The sequence below is a fragment of the Dermochelys coriacea genome, chromosome 1 (genome assembly GCF_009764565.3).
Source record: "Dermochelys coriacea isolate rDerCor1 chromosome 1, rDerCor1.pri.v4, whole genome shotgun sequence".
NCBI classification, from domain to species: domain Eukaryota; kingdom Metazoa; phylum Chordata; order Testudines; family Dermochelyidae; genus Dermochelys; species Dermochelys coriacea.
In genome coordinates, this window is record NC_050068.2 from 343938946 (window position 1) to 343962405 (window position 23460).

Here is a 23460-nt window from a genome sequence, read left to right on the forward strand (position 1 = left end):
TTGAAAAATAATGTCTGAATCTAAGGAAATGGAAAAATGGGCCAGAATATTTCTAATTAATTTTTACAGTGTTTTTGACCCTCATATTTGGGAGCCGCCACAAAAGAAACTGGTCATGAATATTCCTCTGTATTGATGTAATGTAATTGGTGTTTCACACTGGGCTGCTGCTAGGCGGGATCAGGAGGTGTAATCTGATGGGCAGGGCATGATATCACACAGCTGTTGCTCCCGATAGCCATTCCCAGCCACCATGGAGCCTTCTGTCTCCTGCATTGCTTCTCTCTCAGAGCAAACGAGAGAGAGAGTTGCACCAACCCCACCTAACTGGGCTCTGAAATTCATTCAGCAGCATCATCCTTACTACTGGGGAGTGGGAGTAAACAGTGCTGAGACTCAGTGATTGCCAGGCAGATTCCTTCTCTGATGGATTAAAGACGAGGGGTGAAATCCTGACTCCACTGAAGCCAATGACAAAACTCCCAGGATCAGGATTCTCCCAATAGTCCTTCCTCCTCTTGTAGGAAGCTAATAATCCTACTGATGGAGTGCTGCTAATAATCCTACTGATGGAGTGAATGTCAGCAGCCATCAGAGCCTGGGAGGTAAAATGTTGTATGGAGATCTGTTTTAAAGTAAAAATAATATAAGGCCAAAATGTTCAAAAGCTTGGATAGGCAGCAAGAGCCATTTATGTACCTATTTTGGGGCTCAGGTGTGATTTGAGTTACATGACGGTTCTCTATACCTACCCCACACTTCCCTCCTGCTCCTCTGACCGTTGAAATGATATTTGAATAGTAAACTCTTCTCGCTGTGCATCATGGATTACAGTCTATGTCGTCACAAGAAACAGTTGTTTCTCATCCCCCTAAACACTAGAACACTCTTGAAGAAGAAATTAAAAATCCAGAATAGAGAAAGTTCTGTCCTTTCAGTCACAAAGGCTTTTTGTTAATATTGGGGTTTGAGGTTTGGACATTGTATAGTTTAAAGATGTTTCACATTAATTTAGTGCTGGTTTGACAGCCATAGACTCTGAAGGAAAAAAAAATATCAGCAAGCAAATCATCCCACACTGACTCAAGGGTGTGTTGGAAGGGACTACCCCTGTGTTCTGGGAGCCCCTTCTTAGAATTCTGTCCCTGAATCGAAGGGAAGATTAGGGTGATTTTCCTGCCTCAACTGGACCTGACCTTCTGTCTGGATCTTGGTAAATGATCGCTGTCAGAGACGATTGGTGAATTAATTATGGTGTATAAGTACCTTCACAGGGAGAATATACTGGGTACGAAAGGGCTGTTGAATCTAGTGGAGAAAGGCATAGCAAAAGACAATGGCTGGAAGCTAAAGCCAGACCAAATCAAACGAGAAATAAGGCACCAGTTTTTAACAGTGGGGGTGATCGGCCACCAAGGAGCAGAACTCTTCAGCATACAAGAGGTCCACACTCTCCATGGCACCCCAAATTCTCCCGCACCCTCTACCCAGCCAGACAGTCCTGATTCCACTGCCATGGGCCCCTCTGCATTTATGGAAGAGGGAGCATGATTGGCTTCTCAGAGCATGTAAGCAAAGACCCACTCAGGTACTTGAGAACTCTTCTCAAAAGCAGAGTTTTCAGTATGTCTTCCTTATAACACTTGGCAAAAACATCCCAGAGCTTAATTATCTGCTTTTAGCAGGTATCCGTGGACTATTTTAGTTGCTGTTTTGGAGCTTTGGTACTACACTAAGGTAGGTTAGATAAGTGGTTCTCAATCTTTGGGGGCTCAGGGCCCATTTGTAAACCTTGATGGCCTGTTGTGACCCAGATCATGCCTAAGATACCCTCCAGACTTGATTGCCCCCAGCAGGGGTTCATTGGGGAGATATCTGGGGTACCGCCATCAGCAACTGGGGAGAGGGGCAGTGAGCTGAGAGATGTCTCCAAAACACACAGCTCCTCCCACTGTTGATGGGGAGCAGAGGGTAAGGGGCAGGTGGGGATTTGTGGGCCTAGAGGTGAAGTGGGGATAGTGGGGAGCCTGGGGGATGTAGTGAGGAAGCAATTAGGGATTCTGGAGGGCTGGGGAAGGAATTGGGAGGGCAGAGGGTTGTGGGGTGCAGTGAGGGGATGATATGCGATCAGAGGGAGGACTGGTGAACCAAGAGCTCCCCAAAAACACATAACTCCCCTGCATGGCCAATGTCGGGAAGAGGGTAAAGGAGTGGGGAAGATTTGGGGTCCTGGGGAAAAGTGGGAGGTCTGGAGGAAGGAGTAGGGGACTGAGAATGCAGTGGAGATTATCTGGGGGCCAGGATAGCTAGTATGACAGCAGGGTATTTGCCTGGTTGTAGGGCAGAAGGTACATCGGGAATCTGGTACTAGCTGGAGAACATGACACTAACTGCTCCTGTCCACCCGTGGTTGGCTGGACTTGGCTCCCTGCTCTGGGGTTGCACAGCTCAAGTTTGTCCCAAACCCTAATGTGGAGCTAGCTGAGTCAAATTTTTGTGAGTGGCATTGCAACCTGGCACATGGGATCACAATGCAATTTACTCAATTTGGCAACATGATGGGTGGGGGACTGAGCCAAACCGGACCACTGGTGCAATCCCATACCCCAGATCACAATGCCCTGAGTGGGGAGCTGAGGCCAGAAAGCCCTGCAACCCTTTGGCAAATTTGACAGTTTTGCGACCCACAGTTGGTAGAACCTAATCAAGTGAAGCTATCTAGTGGGTTAGGGCCCCATCCCAAGAGGCAGCTGTACGAGCCACTCAATGGAAAGTGGAGAGACCATTAAAGGAAGCCCCTCCTGATCTGGAACAGATATTCTGGGTGTCATTTTCCATCCAGCCTGGGTTTTATCATCATTTCCTGTACCCTGAAGATGTAGTTCTCTAAAGGAGAGCACCGTGTTACTGGCACCTTGGACTGGATTTTCCCAGGGCTGCTTTCTATCTGGGCTGGGATTTCATCTCCCTTAGTCACGGGGGGTAAGCCCTTTAACACTCCTCCACCCTCATTTTTAATTATTTTCCTTGTTTATAATTCCATTACCTTATGCGAAGCTCGTGATTTATATCAGGGTGACTGAGAGCAGGATCAGGCCCCACATCATTAATTTACTTCTGCAGCGATTCTTTCAGCTTCCAAACCAACTATGAGATGGCAGAACCTAGGAACAATGCACAGGACCGGGGGAGGTAATCAAACATGCGATCCCCCATTTGTAGTAATGGAAATAATCTAGTACCCTAACCATATGGCCATCCTTCCTCCCTGGCTGTCTAAGATCAAAGTTATTCAAAGCCCTCCAGCCATGTACTGTTATCCTAATGGACCTTTTTTCTCTTTGCAGGGAAGTGCCCCACCCCATACTACATTGAGTTTGCTGAGATTACCATTGACAGGGTCATGCTGGGCAGCAAGGGACGATACAAGTGTGAAGATGGCTATAAAAGGACAATTGGGGAGAGTAATTTAATTGTCTGTGTTAATGATACTGGGTTCATTCACTGGACCACAAAAACTTCTGTATGTACACGTAAGTAATTATCATCCTTTCTGCTAGATCTAACCACATCTCCTATATACACAGGCAATTTTCAATTGATTTAGCTTTTATGGTGGCAACACAACACTGTGCTAATGAATTATGTTTTGTATTGTTACTTCTCCCAGGCAAACCCACCACCCAGATATTGACTCCCACTGACAATACAAAACCTAATATACATAGAAGTGTGTACAATGAAATTTAAAAAAGGGTTCTGTTTATTATTTCTATTTAATAAACATTTCCTGCAGAGCTGGAAACACCGCAGAGTTGAGCTAGTGCATAAGAAAAGGAAAGTAAAACAGACTCTAACCAGAAAGTGAAACTGACCAATTTAGTGTCACGCTGCAAGATGAAAGAAAAAGGAGGACTTGTGGCACCTTAGAGACTAACAAATTTATTTGAGCATAAGCTTTTGTGAGCTACAGCTCATTTCATCGGATGCATTCAGTGGAAAATACAGTGGGGAGATTTGTGAGTCTCTGAGGTGCCACAAGTCCTCCTTTTCTTTTTGCGGATACAGACTAACACGGCTGCTACTCTGAAAACTGCAAGTTGAGTGAATAGAAGGAATGGACACACACAGCTTACACAGTGAAAGACATATGGTACCTGTCGGAGGACAGGTTTCAGAGTAGCAGCCGTGTTAGTCTGTATTCGCAAAAAGAAAAGGAGTACTTGTGGCATCTTAGAGACTAACAAATTTATTAGACCATAAGCTTTCGTGAGCTACAGCTCACTGTTTCTGTCAGGAACAAAACAGAGATGGCCCAGACTAAAACCGCAGCTCTGAACTTTGGAAAAATTTGGATCTGAATATGAATCCGAACTGCTCTTTATTTATCTGGATGTTTATACACTGTTAACCATCCTAATTCCAGAGTGGCTCTGGTTCTCAGTCCCAGTTCTAGAATCAACATGCAGCATATCAGGGAAAATTTCCTTATGGTGGGAATCTATTAATTTATTATTTGCTGATGGCTGACAGCAAATTCAGTCCTGAAAGGATCACAGAGAAAGATGTGGTTCCTGCCCCAAGAAGCTACTACGCCTAAAACCATAAAAATCAAACGCAAACCTCACTGGCTGCCCAATACAGTTTGACCAGTGGGAGGAGGACTTGTTATCTCCTTATACCCTTCTCACACTTCTGCCGCTCTGGTTTAGTCTCTTCTGACCACAGTAGAGCCTTCATGCCTCCTGACCTACTTAGCAGAGGTTTGGATGTTCATTTTGCTGGTTCCATGGGACCACTGTCAGTGAGGCCACAATGGGTTTTCCTTGTCATGACTCCCTCCAACACCCTGCCCGCATCACCGACTCATTCTTCTTCAAAAAAAGAGCAAACTCCCTCTTACCTGATGCAGCGATTAAACTTTTTTGGATTTCAATCTGCTCTGGTGGAAGAAACATGTATCTGTCTCTGTGTCCCCTGGGACACACCCATGGTTCCAGTCTTCTTTGCTAGGAGCCCTATGCTTCAGAAACATGTTGGATGCTCAGTTGTGGTCTGTGGTTGTTGTTATGTACACTCATAGACATTAGTAAGAATGGACAGTGGAGCCAATCACATGTGCTAACCCACATGCTGCTCTCCTTGAGTAGGGGGGGCACCTCTATTAACTTAAACTGAGATACACAGGGCTGAATTTGTCCTGTTTTGTTGTATTTTAGAAGGGAAATGGATTTAGGGATGTCATCTCTGGTAAGGTAAATCACAGACTTGTATAGCAAAGCCACCTGGGTGCCACATGCTATTTCTTTATATCTAATCCTGTTATGCACCAATAACCAATACAGGAACACACCAAGTAAGGAAACAAATATGTTTACCTTCAAACTAAGAATGGGGAATATTTAGGTTAAATATAAGGAAAGTTTCCTGGGATTGAAATATGGTGTACTGGGCTGTGGAACAGCCTCCCTATGGAGACAGTGGAAACCCTGCCACTTGTGACTTTTTAAACTAGACCCCACCAGAACATAGGAATTGCCAGATTGGATCAAACCAATGGTCTATCTAGTCCAGTAAACTGTCTGAGAGGGGCCATACCCAGATGTTTCAGAGGAAGGTCTGAGAAGGCATATATGGAATACTCTGAATTATGTGGAGGCAGATTATGTGCTGTAAGGAACAACTCTGTACTGGCAGGGGTTGGCCTACGCAGTGAAATGGGGCTTTTCCATTTATGATTCTATAGAATATCAGCTTCTCTTACAGAAAAAAACACTAAGCTTAATCTTCTCCATAGCTACTTCACGGCAGTCAGAAAGAAAACCACAGAGCAGTGCACCTGAGAATCCAGTCACCATAGTGCCATCAGACGCAGCAGGTACCACTCATTAATTACTGTAACATATTTCTCCTATTGACTTCCATGGGAGAAGAAAAAGTCCAATGTTGAGTATTTTCAAAATCCCACCCTTTAATGTTTTGTATTAGATTTTGTCATCTTTGATTCAGTCAGAACGGTTATAAATCCCACTTGCTAGGAGCAGTTGTTACTGTGTGATCAAATGGCAGTATTTTTCATATTGCCCCAATGAATTGGGAGAGACTGGTTTTCTTCAGGTAGGCCCATTTTGTGCCTTGCAAATCTTGCTGATGTGATAATAGCCACAGTGGGATAAAAATAGCACCTAGCTGTCTGCCTCCTTTGGATTTCATAGGTTATTGTGGGATACCCAGCCCTGTGGAACATGCCATACCTACGATGACACATTATGCTGTAGGTCAGGAACTGCATTACAAGTGTCTGAGAGGTTATGATGCCCGACTCCCAACCTCTGATATCAGCACATGTAAGGAAGAACGTGGGAAAATCTTCTGGACAAGGCTAAGTCTGCTGTGCACTAATGACAGCAAGAGTGGAGAAGAGATGACACAACCAATTCCAATAACAGGTATGATGGGGTGCTTTGGCATTGATTAGACCCTGATGAATGAGGTGTTAGCTCCAGCTCAGATTCATTTCCCTTTGTGCAGGTACCAGCTATCTCCAGCTGGTTGTGCCTCAGTGCCTCAGGTGTAGGGAAATATGGGGAATCTTCAGAGCTTCTGACTGGGATATGGAAACCACCCCGGGAAAGGGAAGAGGAAATGCTATGCTGTAGTATAGTGTTGGATTTCTTTCACCTTATTGTCGTGTCACTAGGCACATGGCTACCAGCAAAAGCAAAGATCAGTTTGGGGCTAGGTTGTGCCTGACCCTTGTGCAGACCCAGTTTCTCCAGACACGCGACTGCCAGACAAGGGAAAAAGTCTCCTTATCATAAATGAGGTCTCCAAACCCGCAATCCAGCAGCATTAACTGCTACTTCTCAGAGCATATCCACAATCCCCACAACACACTGGCACTAGGTCATGCATGTGAAAGCTTCAGAAAAATGAAGATTCTAGAGATTCTAGAACTAATTCAGAACATGATGTCTCATCTGAGCCCCTCTTGTAGCATTGGGCGTTTAGGGACTTCAGTGGGCTGTAGGCAGATCTATATACGGTCTTTATACAGTCCCCCTTACCATAGTATCCGAGCACCTCACAATCTGTCATGTATTTATCCCCACAACACCCCTATGAGGCAGTACTATGACAGTACTATGACCTCTATTTTACAAATGGGGAACTGAGGCACACAGAGGTTAAGGCCCAGATCTAGAATTGATTTCTATGGAAGTTAGGAGTCTAAGTACCGTTATAAATCTAGGCCTAAGTCATTTGCCTCTTATCACATAAGAAGCCTGTTGCAGAACAGGGAATTGAATCTTGGTTTCCTAATGTCTAAGTTGGAGGCCCAATGGCTGGACCATCCTTCCTCTCCAAGCTGACATGGAATAATACTCTTGGTGAGATTGATCCCAGTTCACTGGATGCTGCAGTTTACATCACATCCATGTATAACAGGCAGTAGACTGGGCACACTCTCAGGCTGGAAGTGTTGATTAGTTGTTTAAAAAGCAAACATGGCAATTACATGTTTGATGTGTGTGATGAAAGTGAGCTCTCAGATGCAAGTGCCCATCTCAGCATGACTCTGATTGCATAAATGACCAACCCTCATTGGAAGCAATACATCAATAATTAAACAACAGGAATTTCTCTCTTTTTAGATACATCAGAACCATCCCATGTCCCACCAGTGATGCTTCATGTCTGCACAGATATACCAGGTTCAGCTCATTCATGGATTATATTTCTCCCTACTTTAGGACAGTCACTTTTCCCCTTTAAATTTGTGACTCCCCTTAAGGGACCCGGCACACTAACCAACAGGAATTTCTCTCTTTTTAGATACATCAGAGCTGTCCCATGTTCCATCAGTGATGTTGCCTGTCACAGGTACACCAGGCTCAGCTCATTCATGGGTGGTATTTCTCCCTTCTTTAGGACAGTCACTTTCCCCCTTTAAATTTGTGATTTCCCTTAAGGGATCCGGCACAATCAGAACTAAGGAACATTTTGCACCACACAATAATCACCTACTATTCTGTGACAGATGTAAACCCCAAAGAAGAACATACATTGTTCAGGGAGGTAAATGGGGGCATAAGCATTTAAGCCACTTAGGGTGGAAGCTTTAGCACCTAAGGGAGTTAGGTGCCCGAGTCCCATTGAAAATCACTTTGCTGAGAACTGACAGTGAACTTGGCCCTATAAGGATCACAGAGAAAGGTGCAGCTCCTACCCACGAAGCCAAGTACCCCTAAAACCATACAAATCAAACTGAAGCTGTGCCAGCCAAGCAACTAGATTGTAAGGTGTTTGGGACAGGAACTGTCTCTTACTATGTGTATGTATAGGAAGTAACACAATGGGTTCTGGTGTCAGTTGGGGCCTCTAGGTGCTACTATGGGTGCTACCCATAATAAATAATAAGTGGGAGTGATGGAATGAAATTAAATGAACAGAGTAAATAGCATCACAAATATTTCCCATGATAGAGGCATTTGTATCCCAAGGCTATTTTACAATGGCTTCGCCATAACTGCAGTGGTGAATGCTCTTAATATGGATCTCTCTGGCCCTTCTGTCTGAGCTCTGCAGGAGGGCTGAGTAAAAAGCACTGTCGTGGTGCTGGGATACAGCTAGCTCTCTTTTTCTCTATAATTCAGGGAGGCGAGTTCCTATCCCTTTTCTGACATCTATTTCTCTAAATTAACTTTGGGGAAACTGCTATTTTCTTTAGAACCATGCTAATCACTCTGCAGTGTTTCAGACAATATCATCTGCTAACAGATATGATTTTTGGTGTCTTCTCAAAAGTTGCTGTCTTTACTGTCTTCCCAATCATTTTCATCATTTTGGGGTGGATCATCATACTGAAACTATGGTAAGTAGCCTGGCATAGAAGGAATGAGTTAATTGAATCTAAACAATCTCTAGCAGGCATGGAGTTATTAGCCACATCACTCCATACACAGCATAGGCAGGATTCATTGATGTATTCTTTTTATTATATAAATGATTAACTACATTAAATAAAGGCACAATGAAAAAGATCAGGATTAACATTTTTAAGCTTGAAATGGGCACATAAAACTGCTTACTCAGTGAATCTTGGAAATGAGTCTGTGAGACAGAGGTGTCAATAGGGGAATAAGTTGTCTAATAATGAGTGGACAACATTACTAAGAGGTAAATGAGGTCTGATTGGTGCAAATACACTGGATTTAAGGTGGATTTCACAACATTGATATAACAGGCATCACAGAAACTTGGTGGAATGATTACAATCAATAGGACACTATAATACCAGGACACAAAATATATAGAAGTGACAGGATAGGTCATGCTGGTGTGGGAGTGGCACTATCATAGGTGCTGGAACTAGGGGTGCTGGGGATGTAGCAGCACCCCCTGGCTTGAAGTGGTTTCCATCATATACAGGGTTTACAGTTTGGTTCAATGGCTCTCAGCACCCCCACTATACAAATTGTTCCAGCATTTCTGGGCTCCATGTATGAAAGAACATATAGAGTCAAATATAATAAAAATCTTAAATGAATCAAACTGTACCATAGAATCTCTATGGATAGAAATTCCATGCTTGAATAATAAGAGTATAGCAATAGGAGTATATTACCGACCTGCTGACCAAGATGTTGATGGTGACTGTGAAATGCCCAGGGAGATTAGAGAAACTATAAAAATATAAACTCAATAATACTGGGGGATTTCAACTATCACCATATTGACTGGGTACATGTCACCTCAGGATAGGATACAGAAATTTTTAGAGTTTTTTTTTTTAAGTTTTAGACACCATTAATGACTGCTTCTTAGAGCAGCTATTCCTGGAACCCACAAGGGAGAGGCAATTCTTGATTTAGTCCTAAGTGGATCACAGCTCCAAGTGGTAAATATAGCTGAACCGCTTGGTAATAGCAACCAGAATATAATTAAATTGGGGCAAATACTAAAGAAGCCCACCACAGCAGGCCTGGACTTCGGAAATGGGAACTACACAAAAATGATGTAGCTAATTAAATGGAAATTAAAAGGACAAGTCACAAGAGTGAAATGACTGCAAGCTGCATGAAAACTTTTTAAAAACCATAATAGAGGCTGAAATTAAATGCATACCCCAAGTTAAAAAGAATAGCAAAAAAATGCCACCATCGCTAAACAACAGAGTAAAAGAAGGTTTCAAAGTAACAGCCATGTTAGTCTTTATTCGCAAAAAGAAAAGGAGTACTTGTGGCACATTAGAGACTAACAAATTTATTTGAGCATAGCTCAAAGCTGTAGCTGTAGCTCACGAAAGCTTATGCTCAAATAAATTTGTTAGTCTCTAATGTGCCACAAGTACTCCTTTTCTTTTTTAGAGTAAAAGAAGTGGTTAGAGGCAAAAAGGCCTCCTTTAAAATTTGAAAGTCAAATCCTACTGAGGAAAATAGAAAGGAGCATAAACTCTGGCAAGTCAAGTATAAAAGTATAATTAGTCAGGCAAAAAAAGAATTTGAAGAGGAACTAGCAAAAGATACAGAAACTAACAGCAAAAAAATTTTTTTAAGTGCATCAGAAACAGGAAGTCTCTCAAACAACTGGTGGGGCCACTGGACAATCGAGGTGCTAAAGGATCACTCAAAGAAGGCAATGCCATTGTGGAGAAGCTAAATGAATGTTACATATGTTTTCACTGCAGAGGCTGTGAGGGAGATTGCCACACCTGACCCATTCTTTTTAGGTGACAAATCTGGGGAACTGTCCCAGATTCAGGTGTCAATAGAGGAGGTTTCAGAACAAATTGATAAATTAAACAGTAATAAGTCATCAGTAAGACTGTGAGTTTGTCACAGAGGTCACAGAAGTCATGGATTCCGTGACTTCCTGTGACCTCCGTGATTTCTGCAGCGGCCGGTGCACTTGGCTCAGGGGCCACCTGAGCAGCTCAGGGAGCCCCTGGGCCAGTCGTACCGGCCACTGCTGGGGCAGTCTTGGGCCACCGCCCCCACTCCCCAGCAGCAGCAGGAGTTTGCGGGCGGGGGGCAAGGGGTTCGGGCATGGGAAGGGAGTTGCAAAGAAAACCTAAAAAATGTGAATCAAGGTGCAGAGAAAAACAGGAGGAGTCACTGCATTGTACATCAAGAATGTATTGTATACACTTGTTCTGAGGTCCAGAAGGAGATGAGAGGCAGTAAGAACATAAGAACAGCCATACTAGGTCAGGCCAAAGATCCATCTAGCCCAGTGTCCTGTCTTCTGACATTGGCCAATGCCACAGTTCAAAGACCAGTTGAAAGCCTCAGGGTGAAGAGACAAGGGCAAAAAACGAGCAATATCATGGTTGGGGTCTACTACAGACCACCAAATCAGGATGATTATATAGCTGTTGGGGGTGGATAGTGAGGACACATGGGTTGTGGTGTCTTCAGTTCCCAGCTCCATATTTCTATCACTTCTGGCCCTTGGAGGCATGGTGCAGCATCTATCTATAGGAAATCAAGGCCTGGATGAAAGTTAGCTAAAAAGGCTCAGTCCAAATAAGACAGAGATGATGGAATCAGTTGTTGTCAGTCGTGTTTCTTATCATCTGTATTTGGCAAGCAGGCTGTGCTCTTTCCTTTCCAAGGCAGGATCTCAACAGTTCTCGGTGCTTTTTTCATCATTATTGCCTTGTGCCTAACATAGGGCTGGCGCCATCAAAGCATTCAGTAAACAGCCTGTTTACTAAGCAGACTCTTACACGGAAGGCACTTTGTCCCAGGGCTGCATGGCCACTTCTGATCAATTTCCAGTTTAAAACTTAAAATATTTGTTTTGATTTTTAAAATCGTAATTGCTTATTTTAAATGAACGGTGCACCTGAGCTCCAAGGTTTTGTTTGCAAACAGATGGCTTCCATACCCACTCCCTTCTATCCTCTACCAAAGAGCTTTCAGGGATGTGCTGCATTCTAACCAGGGGCTGTTATTTTACTGTATTGCTATAGGAGACGGAGGAGTTTTACAGAAGAAGTAAAGATTGAAAAGACAAAGTCCATTCTAATAACAGCAGCAAGAGTGGAAATGGAAAGTGAGGTGGAAGCTCACAGACTAAAATCCAATATGTGAAGGAAGTAGCAGATGTTTCACTTTAACGCTCGAGCTGGATTGCAGTGGGAGAGACTGGTTCCTGCCTAGAGCCAAGCTATCTGAGCTCTCAGAGCTCGGAAAAGATCTATAGCATACGGAATATGGGCCATATTGTTATTAACAGACAAAGAACTTCTTTCACATTCATTTCAAGTTGTTACTATGTATGTATCTTGAAGACCATTAGCAGTAAAAACCTAAACAAGTAAAAGTATGGAAATCACCAGTTAAGGGCAAGTAAATACATATTCAAATATATTAATAGTTTATATAATCTCTTTTTAAAAAGGAACATGTGTAAAATGTCACATTGGATATTCCAGAAATACCCTTCAATCTGCCCCTCTATCCCTGCCCAACCTGATACTGTTTCCCAGAAATTCTCTTCACCCTCCTCTCTTATATCATATGTATTTCCAATATGGGCTATAAACTCTCACAAACTACCAGCCAGCACATGTGGTCCACAGGCCTAACCAGGCAATATGGCCATTATTAGACAGAGACACCAATAGAGTCATAGAATATCAGGGTTGGAAGGAACCTCACTCAGGAAGTCATCTTGTCCAACCCCCTGCTCAAAGCAGGGCCAATCTCCAATTTTTGCCCCAGATCCCTAAGTGGCCCCCTCAAGGATTGAACTCACAACCCTGGGTTTAGCAGGCCAACGCTCAAACCGCTGAGCTATCCCTCCCTCACCATGTCACTTACTCCTCCTGTACAAGCCACATATCTGACTCTCCCCATCCCACCTCTGACTGCTACAGTCAAGAGATTGCAGCTTATCTTATTTTCCACGCATTGCCCAGAAATGACGCCTTTCTTACACACTCCCTGTTCTACTTTGTGGGAGGAAAACCCAGTACACCCCAATCACTCTTTTCATGTGAGCTGAAAAGCTCATCATACCCTCTTCCTCCTCTCACTGTGAACCAGAGGCTTCACTTTGCACATACATACATCTTCATCCATCCCCTCTACCCTTATATTTCAGACTATCCCATTCATCAGAGCAGGCTAGTACATTGTTTAGCATAAAGGAAGGAAGGGTGTTGGCTTTGTCTGTAGAGCAGTGCTCTACAAACTGTGGGGCTCACTGCCCTACATGGGCGCAGAGGAACATTTTGGGGTGGCATGCGGCAAGTCCTGGGCCAGCCCTCACAGTGGGTGGGAAGGGAGTGCCACCCAGCCCCACTCTGACCCAAGCCCAGTTCCAGCTCCGGCCCCAGCTCCACTCCACCCCCTGCTCTGCCCCCAACCCAGCTCCAACCCCACTCCACCTACTGCTCCGTGCCTAGTTCCAGCCCCAGCTCCACTCCGCCCCCAGCCCAGCTGTGCCCTCATTCCCTCTCTGCCCCCAGGCCAGCTCTGCCTGTAGCCCCAACTCCTCCCTCATCCCCAGTTCAGCCCCCAGCTCCACTTTCAGACCAAGCAGTTCTCCTGAGCCAACTGTGCAGTAATGAATGGGGGAAGCGGATAGATTCCATTACTGGTAAGGGGGATGCAACAGGAAAAGTTTGGGCACCACTGCTGTACAGTGTATCAAGAAGTACTTGACAGCTCATTCTGCCAAAGTACTTGGGACTCCGGTATACAGGGGCAGAATTAAGTTTGACTTTGGAATACACAAACCGATATTTGACATGTACATTTATTTATGGGATCATATAAACTGCAAGTGCATTTGAATGTTTATGTATCTTCCCATAATTGTTCATTTCATACTACTGTAAACTACTAGAATCTTGTGATGACTCCAACTATGGAAACTACAGCATCCTGGCTCAGCTTTATATTCTGCACCACTGGTTTGTTAATTCTTTCAGTTTTTTTTCTTGCTCAGTATTCTTGATAGTTATACTTTACATGGTTGACACTGAATCCTATTGGCATAGACCTAGTTCATTATATGAATAACTTTGTTGAGGTGGACAGCTGATTATCTAATCTCAGTGCATTATAGAATACTTGTACATACATTTTACCTTTAGATGCTATTATTTTGAGTGGGAAAAGGAGAAGTCCTATATTTATGTCAAAGGGTGGATTGTTCACACCCTTCAGCTGCTGCAAGGGCTCTGATTCCTGGCAAATTAGCATACAATACACTGCCTTGTTCCTAAATTATCTGACCCTTTTGCTACTTATTGCTTGCAGCTCCCTAATATTTCCATTATACATTGCAGATGGTTCTGGCATCTATATGCCTGCTAGCAGTTGGTCCTGTTCTGCACGGCTGGTCCAGTGGGCTGTCCTGCTCCGAAAAACTCATTAGAGAAAACTAATCCTTCATCTATCCTAAGGTGCACATTGTTATGGAGAGTTCTCCAAGAAATAACTGCACTGTTATATGTCCCCAACTGCCTTGAAGCTTGTCCACTCTCCCGCTTTCTGGCTGGCTCATAAATTCCCTCTCAAGTCCTCTTACTTCTTTGTTTCTTGAAAGTGTACCTCTCAAGGTTGAAAGAGACAAGCTTTCGAGCTACACAGTGAGTTCTGCCTCAGATCGGGGAACGGTAATCAGTGTCACAGCTAAATACAAGGTGGAGCAGACAGTTAAGCATAAGGAGTTAATACATGTTGCAACAGACCATTCAGAATGAAGTGGGCAATTAACACCTCTGCAGTCATAGGACAAAAGAGGGTTAGCAGGGTACAGGTTGTTGTAATGAGAAATAATACCAGAGTCCATGATTTTTGGTGTCTGGCTGAGGCTAAGTCTACACTGGCAATTGAATGACAAAACTTTTGTCTTTCAGAGGTGTTAACCTCAACCTCCCCCCAAAAGACAAAAGTTTTGCAGGAGACAAGCACCAGTGTGAACAGCGCTTTGTTGGCAGGAGCACTCTCCCGCTGACCACGCAAACACCGCTTGTTGGGGGTGGAACTGTTTTGTCGGCATGACAAACAGCAGCTATACGATGCGACTTTTAGTGGCACAGCTATAGTGACACAGCCGTGATGCTAAAAGCTGTGTAGTGTAGACATAGCCTGAATGTGAAGGCCAGGAAAGGGGGTTCCCAGATAAGCTCCGGGTTTGACTTTTGAAGGTGTTATGCAGGTTTCCTGTGAGGATGTGGACTGATCGAGTGCCACTGCCGAGGGGTGGCAGGGTAGGAATCATGGGTACAGTGGTTGGCTTATAGAATTTACCACTAAGTAAACATGGTTCACAATTTCTGACCAACTCTTCAATGTGACTATCAATTCCTGGCCACCATACCACTGTGCAACAGCTCTGCTTCACACATACCACCCCAAGAGGCCCTTTGTGGGCAGTGGGCCAGCACTTCTCCCTGCATGGCCTTTGTTACTATCACCCGGGAGCCCCGAAGTAGACCATGATCAACCCATGGTGGCAATTCTTGTCTCACATGAAAATAAGCCCCCAAATAATCTGGAACATTTTTTGGCCAACCCTGACAAACATGTCTGAGAACTTCTTGTAACACCACACCCTTGGTCAGCACCTCTAACAATGATTTGGAAGTGACAAGAGAGAGACCAGTCAAGGCATTATTAACCTTTTCCTGGCTCATAACCCCCTTTTCTGTGGGTTTGCCAAGTGAAGCTGAGAACAGGTGATCAGCCACTTGATTGAGTTTACCCAGATAGTATTGTGCTGAGAAATTGTACTGATGTAGGTGATCAGCCCATCTATTTCTGTATTCTGCGAGTCTACCTGGATGGCATTAACAGTGTAGTTGACACCCAGTGGTTGATGTGTAAAGTGAAAGTGAAGCCATACAAATAATGATGCTTCCTTTCACATGTCCATATGCATGCTAGGGCCTCCTGCGCCACTGCCAACTATTTCTGCTCAGCTGAGAAGAGCACTTGGGAGGTGAATGCCACTGGGTGTTCCACCCCCTGCTGGATCTAAGAGAGCGCAGCACCAAGAGCCATAAGTGAGGCATCACACGTGACAAAAATAGGGGCTCATAAGGCAAAGTATGCCAGTGTGGGAACTGATGTAATATGTTCTTTGAGGTTTGTGGCATGGTTGTATAATTGGGGTGCCCATTGAAACCACCCATGGATGATGCTTATAGCTACGGCAACAGCCAAGACCAGAGGAGACCTTGGGGAGTACGTCTCACCAACTGTTCTCCACAAGGTGGATTTCTGTATTCTGCAAGTCTAATACTTCAAAGCTCAGTGTCCGGAATAGATCCAGTCTGAGAAGGTTGACCCCAAAATGGACCACATAAAATGGGACCACTCACACTTCTTAGTGATGATATGTCTGTCACATAGAGATCTATCTTGTCCAGCAAAGTGATTTTCGCATTGCCATATCCAGATAGCGTGGACTGCACTGGCCACAAGGCAAAATACGCAAAATATCTATGGTATGTTGTGTATTTTATGAGTCAGATCGTGCTCCAATGTCCACAAGCAGCAGTGTCTCTACACCCGCTAAATGGCAGTGGCAGATTTTAAAACTCTGCCAGGCCCATGTCACCAAATTGATCTCCTTAGCCATAGACTCATCGGTGGGGATGAGGTAATTCTGATTGTGTCATCATTTTTATTAAAGAATTCTTTTAGGCGGAGTCAGCGGAGTCTAGTTCTCCACAGAAGAAATAAAACCCCCTCTGACCACATATCCCTAATTGTCATATACCATCCCACACTAGAACTCATCAGGGAACCTCATCCTGAATTAAATCTTTCCTGAACCCCCTCTTCTGGCCTTCTAACATCCTCCCACACCAACTTCTCCAAGCTCATCATGAGAAGCAAGTTCACCACATATCAGGACACCCCAACTCAAAGCAGCACCAGACCCTGCCAGAACAACAGATGCAAAACCTACAAACATATCTCCATTGTTACAATGATCAACCCTCCCCCCTACACAATACACCTTTTGAGATCCCTGGGTCCTACATGTATCTATCCCAACATGTGGTGTACCTCATCCAGTGCACTAAATGCCCCAATAACAACTATGTGGGTGAAACCAGACAATCACTACGCTCTTGAATGAACTCACACAGGAAAATGGTAATAGACAAAAATAACTGTTCACCTGGGGGTGAACACTTTTCACAAAGTGATCACTCTATATCTGACCTCTCAGTCTTCATCCTCAAAAGAAACCTGCACAACTCTTTTGAAAGACGAGCCTGGGAGCTTAAATTCATAACTTTGCTGGACTCTAAAAATCAGGGTCTTAATAAAAACACTGGTTTTATGGCTCATTACAACAATCCCCCCATTTTTGTTCTATGACTATAGAGGTGTTAATGGACCACTGCACCTTGAATGGTTTCTTAGAATATGTGCTAACTGCTTATGCTAAACTATCTGTTCAACTTTGTATTTAGCTGTGACCCTCTGAGTATCTTTCCCAACCTCAACAAAAGCTTTGTGTAGCTGGAAAGCTAGTCTCACCAACAGAAGTTGGTCCAATAACAAATATTACTCACCTTGTCTCTCTTATTGTAGAGTGGAAGTGTTAAATGCTTTCAGGCAATAGTTGCATTTTTTATTTATCCTTTTCTCTTTGCTAAGGTTCAATTCCTCACTGATTTAACTATTAATTAGAAGATGTGCTTTAATGATTGCAAATAAAACTCACAATGTATGAATGGTCATAGTGGGTCAGACCAATGGTCCATCTAGCCCAGTATCCTGTCTTCTGACAGTGGCCAGTGCCAGGTGGTTCAGAAGGAATGAATAGAACAGGGCTATTTTGAGTGATCCATCCCCTCTTGTCCTGTCCCCAGGATTGCAACCCTGACCATCTTGGCTAATAGCCATTGATTAACCTATCCTCCGTGAAATTATCAAATTCTATTTTGAACCCAGTTATACTTTCTCTGAGCAGTCCAGTGAGTCTAGTCTCTTCTGTGTCTGTCTTTTAGAATGTAAGCTCTTCAGGGATGGAATCACCTAGCCCAACAGAAGTCAAAAGGGCTGTACACAATGCAGAATTCCACCCACAAGGACCTCATGGCAGGATCAGGACCCAATTTGCTATGTTTGGCTACAAAGGCCACAAGCATTTCCATGCTTAATGTTGGTATTTCATACAATATTGCTAATTTTACAGTGACCATTGTCATTTATGGTAATGTAGTGTGAGGTTGTTGGGGTTTTTCCTTCTACTTAGACAAAATGATTTTTCTCAACACTGAATGAATAACAAAATAAAATAATAATTGTCCCACATGATTTGAGGACATCTTCTATGTCACTTCCGTAGATCTTGTTTTTGATGCAAGATTCTGAAGACTTAAGATCTTGTTTTCTCTCACTGGAATGAGCACCCAAATCAAGCGTGTGTGGTGTGGGAGGGGATATACAGGCTGTGCCCATAACAATATCAGGCACATTTAAAACCACATTTAAAACTTTTAAATATAAACAGAGATCACATATTTGACAGATTTGTAGCAACAACAGGCCCAACAAATATCTTATAGTGCAGTCGCTCTCAACCTTTTTACTGGTGACCCCTTTTACATAGCAAGTCTCTGAGTGCAACCCCCTTATAAATTAAAAACACTTTTTTATATATTTAACACCATTATAAATGCTGGAGGCAAAACAGGGTTTGGAGTGGAGGTTGACAACTCTCAACCCCCCATGTAATAACCTCACGACCCCTTGAGGGATTCCAACCCCCAGTTTGAGAACCCCTGTTATAGTGGGAAGACAGCCATTCATAGATTCATATTGCGTAAGGCCAGAAGGGACCATTATATAATCTAATCTGACCTCTTTTATAACTCAAGACATAGAATTTCACCCAGTTACTCTTGTATTGAGGTCAACAACTTATGTCTGAGTAAAATACATCTTCCAGAAAGGCAGCCAGTCTTGATCTGAAGATATCGAGAAATGAAGCATCCACCATTTCCCTTGGTGGTTTGTTCCCATAGTTAATTCACAAATCAATGATAATAATTATTATTTATTATCCATACTGCGGTAGTAAATAGGAGCCACAGCCATGGATCAGGGCCCCATTGTGCTCAGCACAGTACAAACACATGAGCTTCCCTGGCAAAAAAAAAAAAGTCCCTACTTCAAAGAATTTATATTGTAAGTAGAAGACAAAAGGCAGACAGACTGTGCCCAAGAAGCCCAAGGAATCAGTGAGAGAAAACCAGTCTGCCTGAGTTAACACATGTTGCAAGAGACCATTCAGAATGAAGTGGGCAATTAACACCTCTGCAGTCATAGGACAAAAGAGGGTTAGTAGGGTACAGGTTGTTGTAATGAGACATAAAACCAGAGTCCATGATTTTTGGTGTCTAGCTGAGTGTGAAGGCCAGAAGAGGGCTTTCCTAGGTAAGCTCCCAAGTTTGACTTTTGAAGGTGTTGTGCAGGTTTCCTGTGAGGATGAGGACTGATTGACTGCCACGACCCAGGGAATGGCAGGGTAGGAATCATGGGTAGACTGGTTGGCTTATAGAATTTACCACTAAGTAAATGTGGTTCACAATTTCTGACCAACTCTTCAATGTGACTATCAATTCCTGGCCACCATACCACTGTGCAACACCTCTGCTTCACACATACCACCCCAAGAGGCCCTTTGTGGGCAGTGGGCCAGCACTTCTCCCTGCATGGCCTTTGTTACTATCACCCGGGAGCCCCGAAGTAGACCATGATCAACCCATGGTGGCAATTCTTGTCTCACATGAAAATAAGCCCCCAAATAATCTGGAACATTTTTTGGCCAACCCTGACAAACATGTCTGAGAACTTCTTGTAACACCACATCCTTGGGCAGTGCCTCTAACAATGATTTGGGATTGACAAGAGAGAGAGACCAGTCAAGGCATTATTAGCCTTTTCCTGGCTAACCCCCCTTTCTGTGGGTTTGTCAAGTACTGTAAAGCCGAGGACAGGTAATCAGCCACTTGATTGAGTTTACCCAGATATTATTGTACATTTTAAAGTTGTACAGCATCCATTCTTATCTTTTCCTGAAAAACTTTTTGATATAGTTCTCTCTCCCTGAGTATTTTCCCCACTAATCTGTTCTGCAGAGAAGAAACCCAAAGGGGTATTGCCTAGCTTGAATAAGAAGAAAGAGCTGAGACATTCATACCTGCGCAGAAGGTGTTTAAGTCCCTTATACTGCCTTCATACAGGAAGTGGGAAGCCGAACCACTTTTCCCCACCCAACTTGCAGAGTTCCCCTTTAAAGCAATCTAACATACACTTGTCCTAAGCCAAAGTCATATCAGTTGCCTGATCTTCAAGAGCTTTCCCATAAGGATGCTACCACCAAGTCCTTTTTTCATCTCTGACACAGAATCCCAGCATAGCTCCACATCGCATCATTCCTTCAACACGGGTAGTAGTCATTCCCCTCAGCATGAAGGGACATTATTTACAACCCACTCTTGTGCTGTGTAACAATATGACTTTCAACATCACTAGTCGTGTGTCAAAACCAAGGGTTTGATGCTCCTCCCATTTAAATCACTCTTACCCTAGTGCAGGGGTTCTCAAACTGTGGGTCGCGACCCCTTTTTAATGGGGTCGCCAGGGCTGGCGTTAGACTTGCTGTGGCCTGGGCCTGAAGGTGACGCCCAAGCCCCACCACCTGGGGCCAAAGACCAAGCTCCACTGCCTGAGGCCAAAGTCAGAAAGCTTCAGCCATGGGTGGCAGGGCTCAGTTTACAGGCCCCCCTACCTGGGGCTGAAGCCCTTGGACTTTGGCTTTGGCCCCCACACCCCGGGGCTTGGGTGTTGCCCCTCCCCCCCGGCCTGAGGTGGCAGGGCTCGGATGGACTCAAGCTTTTGGTCCCTGCTCCCTGGGGTCATGTAGTACTTTTTGTTGTCAGAAGGGAGTCACAGTGCAATGAAATTTGAGAACCCCTGCCTAGTGTAATTCCATTATCTTCAGTAAAGTGACTTCTGATTTATATTGGTATAAGAGCTGAATAATAACTCCTACAGCACTTTTTATCCATTAATATCAAAGCACTTTCCAAGGGAGAGCAGTATCATTAGCTCCATTTTACAGATGAGGAAACTGAGGCACAGAGAAGGGAAGTGACTTGCCCAACGTGACCCTGCAGGCTAGTGGCAGAGTCAGGAATAGAACCCAGACCTCTGGAGTCCCAGTCCAAGGTTCTATCCACTAAGCTATAGTGCATCAGAATTAGGCCTCAGAACTCCAATATTAATCCAAACAGGTGCTATTTATACACACAAAACTTTGCTAATTGAGAGTAACCGTTTATTGAACTAAGACAATCTTAGCATATCTCTTTGGAAGGGCTTGGACTCCAGTCCAATGTGGATATAGAAAGAGTTGCTTTTCTGCAACTTCTCAAAAATGTGACAAGGCAAATTCTCTGTAACACTATCGGTATTTCTTTTCAAATGCCAAAACAATTCTTACAAGACAAAAAATTGTTTGTTCGTTACTTTGCCAGTTCTCAGGTCACCATGGATCTGAGAAAACAAGTTCACTGAACTGTTTTTCCTTTAGGGATCACTGTGGCACTTGAAGGGGAAATTCTCAATAAATACCCAAATCCAAGTTCTGTGGAATCACTCAGGCACCATCATGCCCTATCTCTCAACACACAGAATCAGAATAATCTAGGCATATTTTTTTATTCTTACCTCTCTTTGGACACTCACATCCAGGACCTAGCTCCAAGATCTGGCCTTTTCTGTCTGTCCAAACTGCTGAAGCCAGGGTCGGCTCCAGGCACAGCTTTCCAAGCAGGTGCCTGGGGCAGCATTCAGAAAGGGGCGGCAGTCCATGTCCCGCAGTGGCAAATCAGTGGCAGCTCTGCCACTCTTCCCGCCGCAGTGGCTTTTGGGAGGCAGCTCTGTTGCTGTTGCAGCAGCGGCAATTCGGTGGCGACTGCTTGGGGCGGCAAAATTGGTAGAGCCGCCCCGGGTGAAGCTCTTGTCCAATCCCATAGAAACTTGCGTCTAGTCTATTGTCATTTCCTCCTGCCTGGTCTTGGCTTCAGTTACCTTACTACCTTCAGGTCCATTCAAGAGGCTGCTGCCAAAATCATCTTCCTCGCTTATCATTTTGATCATGTCACTCCCTTTGTACAGTCCCTCCATTGACTTCCCTTCTCCACCTTATCAAACATCTAGTCCTTATCTTCAAGGCCCTTTAATTTATCCCACCTCTTCTCTCAGGGTACATCTACAAGGCACGCTTCTTTTTCGGCAGTGTGTAGAGGCCATACATGGGTATAAATAGCAGTGTAGATGGTGAGGCCCAGCTTAGGTGAGCAAAGTAAAGACCCAGTTAATGGGTATCCATGTACATTCCCTACACAGCTCTCTACTCACCCAAGCCAGGCCTCCCCATCTACACTGATATTTTTACCAGTGTCAAGTCCTGCTGCCTCCCAACTGCCGGAGCCTTTCCCCATGGTAGGAAAAGACTCCAGTAGTGGGGAAAGGCTCTGGTAGGGGGAAGCAGCAGGTAAAGGGTCTTTTTTCCACCACAGTGAAAGGCTCCAGCAGTGGAGAGCTGTTGAAGCTTTTCTCTGCTGCCTTCCCCCTCCCAGAGCCTTTCACTGACATATGTAGCTACAATGCGCACTATGGCCACGGCCTGCAGCGTGTAGCTACATGTACCCTACATGCTGCTAGCAGTGGTGTGTCATGTAGACATAGTCTGAATGTGTTGTGTCTTGACCATGTACTCCATTTAACTCTTTAATCTCTGTCAAGTGCTGCAAGAACCTCAGATGGAAGGTCCTGCAGAAATTCAAAGAACTATCATCAATGACTTATTTTTTAATTTGTTAAGCAAGAGATTTCATAGTGTGTCAGATGCTTGGTTGAATAGGTAAGAGAGAAAGCATGTATTTCAAGCCTGCCTGTTTTGCTAGCATCTTTCCAATACCTCAAGATTATAGTGTGTTCAAAATGGGGGAGGTGGGTTGTTAGTTCCTTTAGGGTCAGATTTTCAAAAGCAACCATATGACTTGGAAGTATAAATCCTATTGAAAACCACTGGGACTTGCACTCCTACAGCATGTCAAATCCTACCATTAGATCCCAACAGGCTGGTGCCCTGGGTCATATGTTCCATTTCTCCCCTATATGTAATGTAACTAAACATTTATGTTGTTCCAACTTTCAAGCTTGTGGGTCTGAAATCCTGTGCAATGAAATGCAAATAGAACGGGGATTCTTAAATAACGTGCATGTCCAGAGAAAGTCACTTAATGAAAGCCAGGCTCTCCTGCAAGAATCTCGGTAATTATGACACAGAACACTTGAACCTCAGTCACTGCCAAGTCGACCTGGGCAGTAAGATTGCTACTTTCACCCTGACCAACATTGGGCCACAGAATCAGCCACCCAACAATGGAGAATGGAAATA

General features: G+C 44.1%; 1 protein-coding gene across 3 annotated transcripts in view; it reads left to right on the forward strand.

Annotated features, from left to right (window-relative positions):
* Positions 1-17129, forward strand: part of IL2RA (interleukin 2 receptor subunit alpha) — a 29270-nt gene extending 12141 nt beyond the window's left edge. Inside the window, exons 2-8 of one of the 3 annotated variants that reach the window (XM_043499105.1) lie at positions 3348-3534; positions 5787-5878; positions 6216-6449; positions 7656-7706; positions 7837-7884; positions 8809-8875; positions 11978-17129. In XM_043499105.1, coding sequence (XP_043355040.1) covers positions 3348-3534; positions 5787-5878; positions 6216-6449; positions 7656-7706; positions 7837-7884; positions 8809-8875; positions 11978-12098 — 800 coding nt within the window. In that variant the 3' untranslated portion in view covers positions 12099-17129. Of the gene's footprint in view, positions 1-3347; positions 3535-5786; positions 5879-6215; positions 6450-7655; positions 7716-7836; positions 7885-8808; positions 8876-11977 lie in introns of all 3 variants that reach the window. The other 2 variants (XM_038403425.2, XM_043499113.1) reach the window with 2 other exon arrangements.
* The last annotated feature ends 6331 nt before the right edge of the window (positions 17130-23460 follow it).